At 40.8% G+C, this 12,471-nt stretch overlaps 1 protein-coding gene across 1 annotated transcript; it reads left to right on the top strand.

Moving 5' to 3' along the window:
* Window positions 1-6,528: 6,528 nt before the first annotated feature.
* On the top strand, window positions 6,529-12,191 carry SPP1 (secreted phosphoprotein 1). Its single transcript, XM_065405668.1, has 6 exons — window positions 6,529-6,582; window positions 6,688-6,738; window positions 9,010-9,114; window positions 9,525-9,566; window positions 10,699-10,968; window positions 11,763-12,191. The coding sequence occupies exons 1-6, from the start codon at window positions 6,529-6,531 to the stop codon at window positions 12,189-12,191; spliced, it is 951 nt and encodes a 316-aa protein (XP_065261740.1).
* The last annotated feature ends 280 nt before the right edge of the window (window positions 12,192-12,471 follow it).

The raw sequence follows: 12,471 nt of genomic DNA, 5'->3' as shown, positions 1-12,471 counted from the left end.
CACAAGCCAACAGGGCTTCACGTTGTTTTTGTTCTGTTATTATCTTGTCTACCAACAAGTGAAGATGTCACCAATGAAGTCAGTGCGGTGTCTGGTACATGGCTTTGTTAGTTAAATATAGCACCCTCTGGTGGCTAGGTGGTTCCCCATTGCAGTAGCACAACCAAATTCTTACAGGATCATGAAGTAACAATGGCTGTAGTTTTACTTTTTGGTTAACAGAGCTTTAATTTTAAAATAATGAGATGGAATTGTAGAAACAAAGGGCATGCCATATACGATCAGACTGCTGGTCCATCTGATGTGGTGTCTTGTCTCTTTCAGTTGCCAGTATCTGATGCTTCAGAGGAAAGCAAACCACATGGCACTTACAAACTAATGCAATACTTTACAAAGGACAGAAGAATCTCTCCTGAGCCTCCTGGGGGATGAACTTACAGCAGGAAGCAAGAAGAACTGATTTCTATTATCTTTATCTCAGGTGGCTAGTTTATAATAGTTTATAGCATGGAAAATTTGGAGCTGTCCCCCTAAACTAACAACCAGAAACTTTCACTAAAAGTGATACCTTTTACTGACACTGTGATCCTGCAGTCCTCATACAAGCAAACTCCCACTGAGTTAATGGGAGTTGGCCTGTGTGGGGACTGTCGGATAGTAAAGGGGTCCAGACTGAGTCTGGAGATGTGCTGTGTGTTTATGCGATGGAAGTACAGTGAAACTTATACCAAAAAATCATCATAAGGCAACCTCCTACCTTCAGTGACCACTGCAAAGTGACCCCAAACCTACTTCCACTATGACCCCAAATGACTTCCACTAAACAACCACATGTTGTTGCTTCCATAAATAGTACATATAAACCACCCCAAGGAGAGATGGGCTCAAGATGAAAAGTTCAGCTCAAGATCTAGATCTAAACCTACCCAGTGTCTGGGTGTATTTGGCTCTCAGGTTTTGGTTCAGGCTCGTGTCTAGTTTATGGTATATAAAAAAGAATGACATTGATGCTAACACAGATTACTACTCAAGACATAGCCAGATCATCTGCACAATACAGTATCAGACAAGCCACGTAAGACAGAGTTCTGATGGGAAATACTCCATCAAAAGAAGGAAGTCATTATACGGAAGGAGAGAGGAAGATAGCGGGGGGTGGGGGTGGGAGTGGGGGAAACGGATAATGGCCACATCTATAGGCAGATTGGAATTTCCCACATAGGCCAGAGGAACTATTGTCAGCTCCTGTCACTGTACTGAAGACCTAGTTCATGATTTTAAAAAAAGATAGCAGGTTGCATATAGAAGCATTGATAGTGGATTTCTACAATGAAAAATAACCACGCTTTAACAGTCTAACACCTCATTCCTGATGTTATCCAAAATGGAACTAAGTGTTGTTAAAAGATCATGTGTCAAGACAAGCGAATAGCAGATCTTGCCTGCATGCAATTAATTACATCTCCATGCAATTGCATTTTGCACATTTCCAGTTACTTTGTGGAAACTCCACCATATGCAGATTCCAGAGAGCTATTTATGTTGCCCCTGTATATTCTGACTCATGCTCTCCAGATTTAAGCATTTTAAAATGGTAAATAAAAATAGCAAACTGATCCTTCCATTCCATTCTAGCAGCCAGTTTGCTTCTGCTTTCAGTAAGCACCCACCTATTACACAGCATATAGGAGTTCTCAGCTGGGCAGCACCATCCCGAGGAGGGAGACCTTTGGTATTACTGTACTGTTTCTTGCTGATGGGTAACCACAACTGACAGACATGAGACAAATGCTAAATTTAATACAGGTTTACATAAGCTGATTTTGCATGAAAATATAGCAGTTTACTGATAGTCACTTTATGTCCTGTCCCTGGATTACAGCAAAACATCACTGTTGATCTTTAGCTCTTACGAAATCAATACTTCTATAACCCGGAGTATCTGCATAAACAACAGAAACAGGCTGCATGTTCAGCCGTCACGGCAGTGTTCAGAAGCACTGCCATCTGGTGGTAGTTTGGAAATATAACCTACTTACTATGAATACCCTATTAGGGATCATAGGGTTAACCTTTGGAAGATGGTGTTCTAACAAATACCCCAGAAATCATTACCTATAAGTAACCAAATTGTCATTTATTCAAATGGCTGGTTACTGAATAAACTGCAGTGTGAATAAAGTTGTAAAGTATCTGAGCTCCACCAACCAATTTATGCTGATGTGCTTGTGAAATTCATAGATGCCAAGGCCAGAAGGGACCACTGTGATGATCTGGTCTGCCCTCCCATATAGCACAGGCCAGATAACTTCCCCAGAATCATTCCTAGGGCAGATCTTTCAGAGAAATAAATAATTCATAATCACCAAAGTAAAAATGTGTTTAGCAGGTTTAAAGTTAGTTCGTGCTCTTACAGATATTGAAGCAATTTGCATAATAATGTGGTACCCCTTAGGTCAAAGATTGGTTCTCACAAAGGGGAAAACTTCAGTTTTGAAGAACAAAACATCATGATTTATTTTTTCTGTGCAATGTAGTATTTGTTTCTCCAGTGCTTCATTAATGGATGAACTAGAAAATGTGGGTTTCACTGAGCTCAGTATGGAAGGCAGTGGTTACTAGTGGTTAAAACAGGATTACACATTGATTTGCTCTGCATTATGTGCAAGTCATTTAATCTCTCTGTGCCTCAGTTTCTCGTTCTGTTCAAATAGAGATAATACTTGCCTTCCAGGGGGATTGTGAGAATAATTTGTAGAGAGTTTTGATATTCTTGGACTAAAGGTGCTATGCTATTTAAGGGCCTGACCCACTAAAGGTCCAATGAAGTCAATGGGAGTATTTCTATTGACCTCAGTGGCCTTTGGACCAGTCCCTAAGTGCAAAGAAATATTAATTAATATTTATAAATACCTAGTTTTTCCAGCTTCACTATTAATTAATATTCAGGCCGAAACTTTCAAAAATGGGTCTCTAAAGTTCGACTCCTAAATCCACACTTAAATACCTAAATAACTGGGCTGGTTTTCAAAAGTTCCAAATCACTGGGAGACACAAAGTGATCAGCATTTTTGAAAACCAGGCCACTCAGAGCCTAACTTTAGGCGCCTATTTTTGAAAATCTCGAACTAAACAATATAGTTCCCTTTACTTCTTTTTTATGTGTAATCCTTCATTTAAATTTTTAGGTACTTTGACTAAAGAGTTCCTGAATGCACAGAATTGAAAACATTAGTAATAAACTACAGCAACTTGACTTCAAAAGTGGAGAGTCTTACTAAGTGTTTAAATTATTCATTCTAGACATATATGTTCAGAGTTTGAGTATACACTTTTAGAACTATTACTCAGGTAACACTTAGGTCACACTTATAATGCATCTTTCCTCCATGGGTATCAAAGCACTTTACAAACAAGAATTAATTTTCACAACATACTTGTGAATTAGGAATCTACAGCAATATTCCAAAGGTCCATATATTGCTATCAGCAGCAGCCATATGCATAAATTAGGTGTGGGATTTTCAAAAGCTCTCTGCATTGATCTAACTTTTCTCCTACTAAGGTCAATGATTAGGGTTAGGCTAGTGCTAAGTATTTTTGAAAATCCCTCCCTGATGTTCAAGCTGTGCTTTGCACTGTATTTCTAATCATCCGACAGAAGAGTTTATTATCTCCAGTCTGCTGTACATGGGCTAACTAGATAAGAATAATGGGTACCTGCTAAATTCCTATTAACTAGAAGTGCTTGGTAACAGACAAAAGATGATACCTTGTCACAACTGATGTTCTAGTATGCACCTATGTTTAATTATCCAATCTGGCTTTGTCTGAGATCAGAGATAAAGAGAAAGATGCCCCTTTCCCAACAGGTTAGAAATTAGAATGCTGTTTTGCTTTCTAAAATACTACTTGGACTTTTCTTTCTGTCTCAAATTAAAGTTAGTTATTGTGTTAAGGAAATCAAGGTGGATACTTAATGATTCTTCAACATCCAACAAACTAAGCATGGTCTGTCTAGGGCAATACATTTAAGGAAGACTTTGCTGGAATAGTATTGAGACCATCAACTGGCTTGTACCACATCACTCTTTTATAACTATGGAGTTTCAATCCACACTGTCCCTCACTTCTAAAGGCCACCCCTGTTATAGTTCACTCTTGAGCAGTGGGTGGATGTTTAGTCCTAAACATGTCCAAGAATCCGACTGCACCTGCTTTAAAACTTAACTACATCAAAGTACTCTGGAGTGTATTTGGCACCAAAGGTACCCAATGTAAATGATTGAATTGACATCAGGAAACATCCTTGAAGGCAGAAATGAAACTGGGAAGGATCCAAAGGAGTAGCTGGAAGAGAACCGGGAGAAATATGGGAGATAGGGCAAAACCTTTTTTTTACCTAGGGCTCCAGTGACTCTAGGGCCAACCCTGCTTGTCAACTTTCTGGAAGCAGAACACCAGCTGGGAGATTTGCATAAAAATCAACATCCCTATCATTTATATGCAAAAGCTAGTGGGCCATGTTCTGCTCCCAGTGCCCAATGTGCAATCCTATTGAAACCAACGGGGTAACACACACACATCACTGAGAGCAGAATTTCACCCATTCTTTTTTAAGGGCAGATTTTTATCCTCCGTGACACATTAACTAAGAGCTTTTGTCTTCCAAGCTTGGAAGGAGGAATGAAAGACTTCTGGACAACTGTTGATTCTACCTTAAACAAAAGCAGAACACATATGTTCCCTGAAGTCCTCCTACGTGATACTGAATGCTGTGTATTCTAACTGGTTAATGATATTGAACATAAGTAACGTTTTAACCATAGAGTAGCTTTTGTTTGCTTTGAAAGCCACAAAACCAAAGAGGAAGTGTAGGAGAATGTGGGCAGGACTGTGGCAAGAAACCTCATGACCTCATCCTTTCCACCTCCAGGGGATTGGCTGGCTGATGTCTGGAACAGCATTTAAATTCCAGAAGGTTGCAGATGTCAAGCAGTAGAAGAGGAGAGAAAAGGAAGTCTGAATCCTTTCAGAGCAAATTGGCTTGAACTGCTGCACAGTGAAAGCTAACAACAATTTAGATTCTACCCTTCTGATCCAGACACCAAGAAAGGTAAATGCACATTTCACTACCTAACATTTGGGGCTGCATTAAGTTTTTATTCACGTGAACCTCAGGCAATAGAGTTTTAAATAGTCTAGCTTTTAGTTCAGCATTAAAAACATTCTAATTCCTCTGTTGAAGGGTGAGCCTTCAGAGCAGTAAAGTTGTCTTAAAGAGGGCTGCAGCACACTATGTTAAATTATCGTTTTAGATCTGTTTGTTTGTACATTTAGGGATGGAGGAAGGAGGTGGTTTAAATTCCTGCCACTGACTCAAGTGCTAGAAATTTGAAGCTGCCACTTGAAAACAAAAGAGTGTACTGCCAAAATGTAATCATTGTCACATCACATGCCACTCTCTTCTGGCAGACTTGCAGGGCTTTGAATGAGCACCCTGGATGGGATATTTTACTTTTCTTTTATAACAATTGAAATTTCATTACTTCTAGTACAGTATCTGTTTAATGCATTGTTTAGAACATAAGAACAGTCCTAGAGGATCAGACCAATGGTCCATCTCACCCAGTATACTGTCTTCTGACAGTGGGGTGTGCCAGATGCTTCAGAGGGAATGAACAAAACAGGACAATTTATTGAGTGATCCATCCCCTGTTGTCCAGTCCCACCTTCTGGCAGTCAGAGATTTAGGGACACCTAATGTATTCCTTCCCTAAAAGCAAATATCTCTGTCTCAAATTTCCTTTTCTCATAGACTCTGCATGGGGTTTTTCATTTTTTGGTTTGGTTTGGTGTTCTGTTTTGTTTTTTAATTTGCCCTTCAATACCTAATCAGATACGTGGCCTCTTGGCTTCAAGTTTCTGGAAAGACTTGATCTTCCAAAAAGCAGCTTTTGTTCCTATGAATTGATTTTTGTATTTATTTTATTGCAACTTTAATTCAAATTATGTTCTGAAAACTAGATTTATACTAACTGTAAGGGAGACAAAAAAATATTTTTTCTTGCTTTCTCTGTTTATATGAAACTAAATTGGTCCTTTATCAGCATTTTTCTTTTATTCCTAAAGCTTTCCACTCATTAGCTCAAATCATCAGATCGCAGGACTATATTTTGTGAGGGACTGAACATCCTCAGCTCCTAGCTTAGCACTTTGAAGTGTCAGGTTTAAAATTCTTGTAACACTTGAGCAGAGACTCAGTAATGAATTAAAAATCTACACAGCTAATTCTTCTGGCGTGGGATTATTGAGATTCTGCTCCCCTCCTCTGATTAGCTGCAGAACGGGGCAGAGGGTGTAGAGACAGAGAGAGAAAGGTTGGCATGGAGAGGTTGAATCCTCAGCGGAAACTTCAGCTGAGCACAGTGGAACACAAAGAGAGAAACAAAAAGCCTATAGTATGCTTGCAATTTTTTGGTATTGTCAACTCACAGTTACAATATCTTTTCCAGGTAAAATATCACAATGAAGATTGCAGTGCTTTGTTTGTGCCTCATCAGCATCGCCTTTGCATTACCAGTAAGTATATCAGACATGTAACAACAAGCAAAAAGTTGTATATTTCCTTCATATATTAACAGTGAATGTATACTGAAAATTTCTTTCCTCTCTTCTCCCCTCAAGGTGAGTAAATTGAAGCATCATGCCATCTCAGAGAGCTCTGAAGAAAACCATGTAAGCTCTTTTTACAATCCAACTTCTCTATCATTCATTTACTTCTTATTTAATCGTCACCACCTCAGCGAGTTAAATTGCACTTTCTGATTCATTGTAACTATAGTTGTTCACAAAACTTTACCTAACTTGAATTTTATGGCCAGATTTTCATCTAGTGTAAATCAGTGTAGCTTCATTGACTTCTGTGGAACTATGCCAATTTACAGCATCTGGGTATCTGGCCTAATACCTTTAAAAGACGTGCCCTTGCGTATCTTTATAGATCCATTTGTTTAATCACAAACTTTTAAACTCAAACTCTTTTTTTTTTAAAAAAAGGAGTTACAGTATGGCATAGTCTTAATGATTCACACCAATCACTGTGGGCCAGATTCTGATACTTTTATTCATCTTGAGTAGCACCTTACTCCATGAATGGACCCATTAATTTCAATGAGATTGTTCTCAGGGTATGGTACGACTCAGGGTCAATAAGGGTATCAGAATCTGGTGCTGTAAGCTCACCCCAAAATCTCGCAAGTTACCATAGAAGTGGAACTAATGAGTTTTAAAATCAAGGACACCTCATTATAAAACAAACTTGTTTTGATAAGTTTCACTTGTATATTTATAGATGCACTACTCCACGGTATGCTATTAAATGTATTGCAGAATATTTTGCAAAAGTCACAGTGTATTTAAGAGTGAGTTTCATATTCAAAAATAGATAGATCCACATTAAATGCATGGACAGAACACTCTGATAAATGTATACAACAGGCCAATATCCAAAGGCCTGATCCTGTGGAGTACTCCACCTCCTCAGCTCGAATGGATTTGAAGGCACTCAGCACCTGCCAGGAGGTGCTCTGCACAACATAGGATAGCGTCAAAGGAAAGGTTAATTTATGGCGCATTTGGATGTGTGTGCTGCATGTATTTGTCAAATAGTTCTAAATCACATACTGCTGATTTAACAAGCACACACCACACTTTGCCCTTATACTCTGTGCCGCCCCAGGGAGACTCTACCAGATATGTTAGTCAAGAGAGAGTTGGGCTCCGACAGTCCAGAAAATGACTAGCCACAGCCGAGGCGTTCAAGGAGGGGAAGAAGCCGGGGCATAGTAAGGGCTCCCTCCTACTGCATCTGAAGCATTGGCCACCCCAAATGAGCACAGAGTGGTAATGAGGAAGTGGGGACATAATTTCTCTCCCTCCACGCAGCTCCGCAGGTGCCCGATGGGGAGTATGTGGCACCCCTTAAGAGGTGTGGCAGAAAGCATGCTCATCCTGCACCTGGGTCCCCGAGCTCCAGCCTGAGCCCGAATGTCGACACTGCAATGAAACAGCCCTTCAGCTCAAGCCCTGTGAGCCCTGGCATGGGCCAGCTGCTGGTTTTTCTTTGCTGTGTAGACATACCCTGAAGGAGATTGTGCCTCCTAATGATCACGCTGGGGCATTGTAGCACCACCCAGCTCCTTATTTAGAGCTATATCAGTCAATGACATTCTCATTTCTTACCTTGAGAGAGAAAGCATCCTGTCTGGGCAAGGGACTCTTCTGTTTGTTTATTTAGAAAATAAATGACAAAATTGGTCCAGGTGCCAGTTAATGCTTAACCCTTGTGCCTCACATACCACGATTGCCTAGTAACCACAGGTAATTAGGTCACACACCAGTACAGGCTCAGACCAGTAACTGAAATGGTGATAGCCTGCCTGCAGGGTTGGAATGAGTAAGCTAATAAATGCACTGGACCTGATTCTCCTCACATTTACATTGACTTCAGTGGAGTTACTTTGATTTATGCCAGTGTAAATGAGAGGAGAATTAAGCCCCTTGTTTGATTATATGTATTTTATGTAGAGAGTGGTGCAACCCACAACATTTGGATCCAAATCCAAACTTCCCCAAAACTAGGAGGTGTTTGGTTCTGGGGGTGGAGGAGGAGAGAGTGTTCTGATTATTACTGACACAGGAACCAGCTGCAAAATTCTGATCTGAACCTTCACAAGGTTCAGGAATGTTTACCTCCAGGAGTTTGGTACAGGCACACCTCTAATATTGTGTCCTTTCACATATACATGTATATTTGGATTGTTGACTTCTTCTGCACTTTATTCCCATCTTAGTAAATGATTAAAAACAAATAGATGCAAAGAGAGCAGGTATTTCACATGCCATATCTGCATGAAAAGCAGCTTCACCATTTGTGTTCTCCTCAAGTCATATGCTCCGATCTGTTTCATCTTGAATTGTGACCTTGGTTCTTATTATTATTTCCAGGATTCCAGGAGCCATCATTCTCACAGAGATCACCACCAGCATGTGCATACACAATCACGTGTGAGACCAGCACAAACACAAGAACTTCTGGTACCACCTCAGCAGGTATCTAAAGCCACACTAGATAGCTACCTGCAGAAATGGTTAGAAGAGAAATTTATAGAAACCCTGCTTTGGTAGGAAAATTTTGTACAGTAAGAAAGGTAGCATATAAGAGCCTTAGTGATAGCCACAATGGTAACTATAGCAAGTGTGGAACTTCTATCATCTCCCAGAATAACAGACCTAGAAGAAGGTTAAAATTAGAGCAGGTGGAAATTTTTCTAGTTTCCTACAAAAATGTGTCACAATTCTTGTTGTTGCCATTTTTAGACCAGCTGGTCAAAATTTCTCAAAAGTCAAAAAAAATTGAATTGTTTCCACAATTTTTGTGTGAAAATTGTCATAATTTTTTTTACCAGCTGTATTAGGTATGTTTCTCCACATTTACATTTCCTTTTCATATTCTTTTTCAGGACTGTTTTTCTTCAGACGAAAGTGTTGACACCGAGCAGCAGGTAAGTCTTCATTTATACCTCAAACCTTATTGTATACAGCACAGCAGCAATCCTATCCCAATATCTATTTTTTCTAACAACATTCTCTTTCAAAGTAGTTCCTCTGACATCTGTTCCTAAATAAAACAAAACTCCTGGCAGGATCAATAAAATATACAGCAACCAGATTTCTATAATTTGCACAGCAGTTTACAGAACCTGGGGCTCTATGCTCCTGCTGCAAAATGTAATTAGCTCCCACTGAAGCGGTGGGAGAATGGGATCTGAATAACTAATTATATTGAAGAAATCAGCACAGTAGATCCCAAAAAATTCTACATAGTGTTAAACCAGAGGGATCCACAAGTGCGTATTTGATGGACGTCAGCCTCTAAACAAATTCTGCATCTGTAGTGAAACCGTTTATGACAAAACCTCAATTAATGAACAAACCTACTAAAACATACATAAACCTGAAGGACAAACCTTAGGATACATGCTATCCCCTGCCTCCACAAAGGGATTAGGAAACTCTGCAAACATCTACTTGTGTAGTTTCCTCGGGCTTGTTCTATCTGGAAGGAGTAGAAGTGTTTGCTGAAATCCCCTCGAGGAGTGTCTGTAGCTGTGGAAAAGTTACTGCTGGGCCAACCAGAAGTAACTTCTGGACAAATTGTTACCAGGAAATCCACCCAGAACTCAAGGGAGCATGCTACAGAGGGCTGTTCTCTCCTTTTCTGGATCCTGTGTCCCCAGAGCCACAGCACCCATGGATTCTAGGAGCATAGGAGGGAACACCACAGAGTTGCTGATCCCCCCCCCCCTTCCCCGCTCACACACACTTCTCCACAAGTGCACCAAGCCACCAGTTCATTTCTAAGATACTGCTACATTCTGCCTGATTAGCACCCGCTTTCCTACCTGGCTCTGCCCTCTTTGCTCAAGGAATGTGTCTCATCATGGGAGTAACCTGGAGCTGCTACCACGTTTACCATGCCATGGTAGGATCTTATCTGCCTGCCTCAGCTTTAGAATGTGCAACAGTGTAATACGCTTTGAGAGAGCCGCAGAGAGACACTGTAATAATATTAACCTCACATCTATAACAATGCAATTGCATGCTGCACTATTAAATTGTTTCTATGCTTTTCAGAGCCTTCCTGAGCCAGCAAGTGTAAGTAATGAAGATGATGGTGATCATGATGATAACGATTCCAATGACACAGATGAATCAGATGAGGATATTGTCACCGATTTTCCCACTGATGCCCCAGTAACTACACCTTTAACTCCTGCCCTCCCCACAAGGGGAGATAATTCAGGCAGAGGAGACAGCGTGGCCTATAGAATGAGGGCAAAAGCAAAGTTGGCAGACGTATACCATAAGGAGAAGTCTAGCAAGCTCTACAAAGCTGCAGGAAAGGTAAATACCATGTGTCAATGGTTCCCGGGTTACCATAAATGGAGGATGATGTTCAAAACGGAAATTTCTTTGTGGGCATTCGCTGTGGAGGAGATTGACAAGTCACAGGCAAAATTAGAGGGGTGTATTTCCACTTGTTATGGATACATAACTCATTAAAGTTAGTAAGTATTATATTCCTATATGCACTGAGACAGGAAAATAATCCCACTGTTCCAGGTGGCCAGCAGCCTCATGGTATAATCATGTGTGAGACCTGAGGCCAGTACTGAACTGATGTTTCGTATAGCACTATAAAACATTTGTTATAGCTCTGTAAATGTATACAGTGCTTTGCAGAACATGGATAACCTCAGGGGAGGTGGAACCAGGAGGGCAAGCGACCTCGCAATGGAAATATTTCGGGAGCTTGACCACTGCCTAAACTTGTGCACATCTTGTGGGTGGAGGGTGCAGCAGTGAAAGCAGGAGGAAAAGGGGCTGGAGTAGCTATCTCAGGGCCTGGAATCAGGCTGGGGAGCAGGAAATGGGACAGGGAGGGGTGGAATGAGCAGGTAGGAACCCCCCTGACCCTCCTTCCCAGCCTGGAGCAGGCTGCTCTCAGCCAAGTCTCAATACCTCCCCTGCTCCCCCTCCTATCTCGTGCCCTTCCTCCAATAACCTATAGGTCTTGAAGATCATCTGAACTCAAAAGGCATACCCTGTTTCAGTGGAATATTGCAGTGTTTAGTGATTCATTGGCTCTTCATAATCTAGGATGCCTATTAATTATGCTTTACCTTTGTTTGGCACAGTTCATCATACATGAGGTCTCAGAGGAGGATGACAGCAAACCAGACACAGAAAGCCAGCAGGTGGATTCCTTCAAAGCCCAACCTGCTGCACACCGCTTTCCAGGAAAATCTGACATTAGCCTGGAACTGGATGACAAAAGTAACATGCAGGACAGCAATGAAGTCAACAGCATGTCACGCGATAAGCGCCTGGAAAACGACAGCCAACAGCAGCTTGACAGTGTGGAGGCAGACAGCGACAACAGCAAACCTGATGTCACAGAAGACAGTCACATGAGCAGTGAAAGCACAGAACAGCAGAAGGCCCAAATTGAGGACCTACAACAGGTTGATGGTATCCCTGAAGTCAATGATAGCAATCAAACTTCTGAGAGCACTGAAGACACTCAAGACCATAAAAGCATTGAAGACAATGAAGTCACTCTTTAAAACAGAAAAAAAAAAAGGGGGGGGGGAGGGGAAACAGATTCATTTCCAGAATTGTTTGCAAATTTAAACACATTGTGATTTTGATCTCTAGCTGTAGCAGTGGTTAGTGGCAGCTTTATTAACCAGGCAAACTCAAGTATGCAGTATTAGCTCTCCTTTCCATTACAGAAATGTAAGCCCTTCTACTGCATATTTTACTGTGCTATTTGATTGTGATTCTGTTATGAAGAAAAATATAGAGAGGCAAGACAAATATAGTTTTACACACAGAGCGAATGTT

Source organism: Emys orbicularis, chromosome 5 (genome assembly GCF_028017835.1).
Source record: "Emys orbicularis isolate rEmyOrb1 chromosome 5, rEmyOrb1.hap1, whole genome shotgun sequence".
In the NCBI taxonomy this organism is placed as follows: Eukaryota; Metazoa; Chordata; order Testudines; family Emydidae; genus Emys; species Emys orbicularis.
Note: the sequence above shows the minus strand (reverse complement) of the source record. Positions and strands in the feature narration are given on the sequence as shown.

Coding starts and splice junctions, on each gene's coding strand:
- SPP1 (XM_065405668.1), top strand. CDS start 6,529: ATGAAGATTGCAGTGCTTTGTTTGTGCCTCATCAGCATCGCCTTTGCA. Junction 6,583..6,687: donor GCATCGCCTTTGCATTACCA/GTAAGTATATCA, acceptor TCTCCCCTCAAG/GTGAGTAAATTGAAGCATCA. Junction 9,567..10,698: donor GTGTTGACACCGAGCAGCAG/GTAAGTCTTCAT, acceptor TATGCTTTTCAG/AGCCTTCCTGAGCCAGCAAG.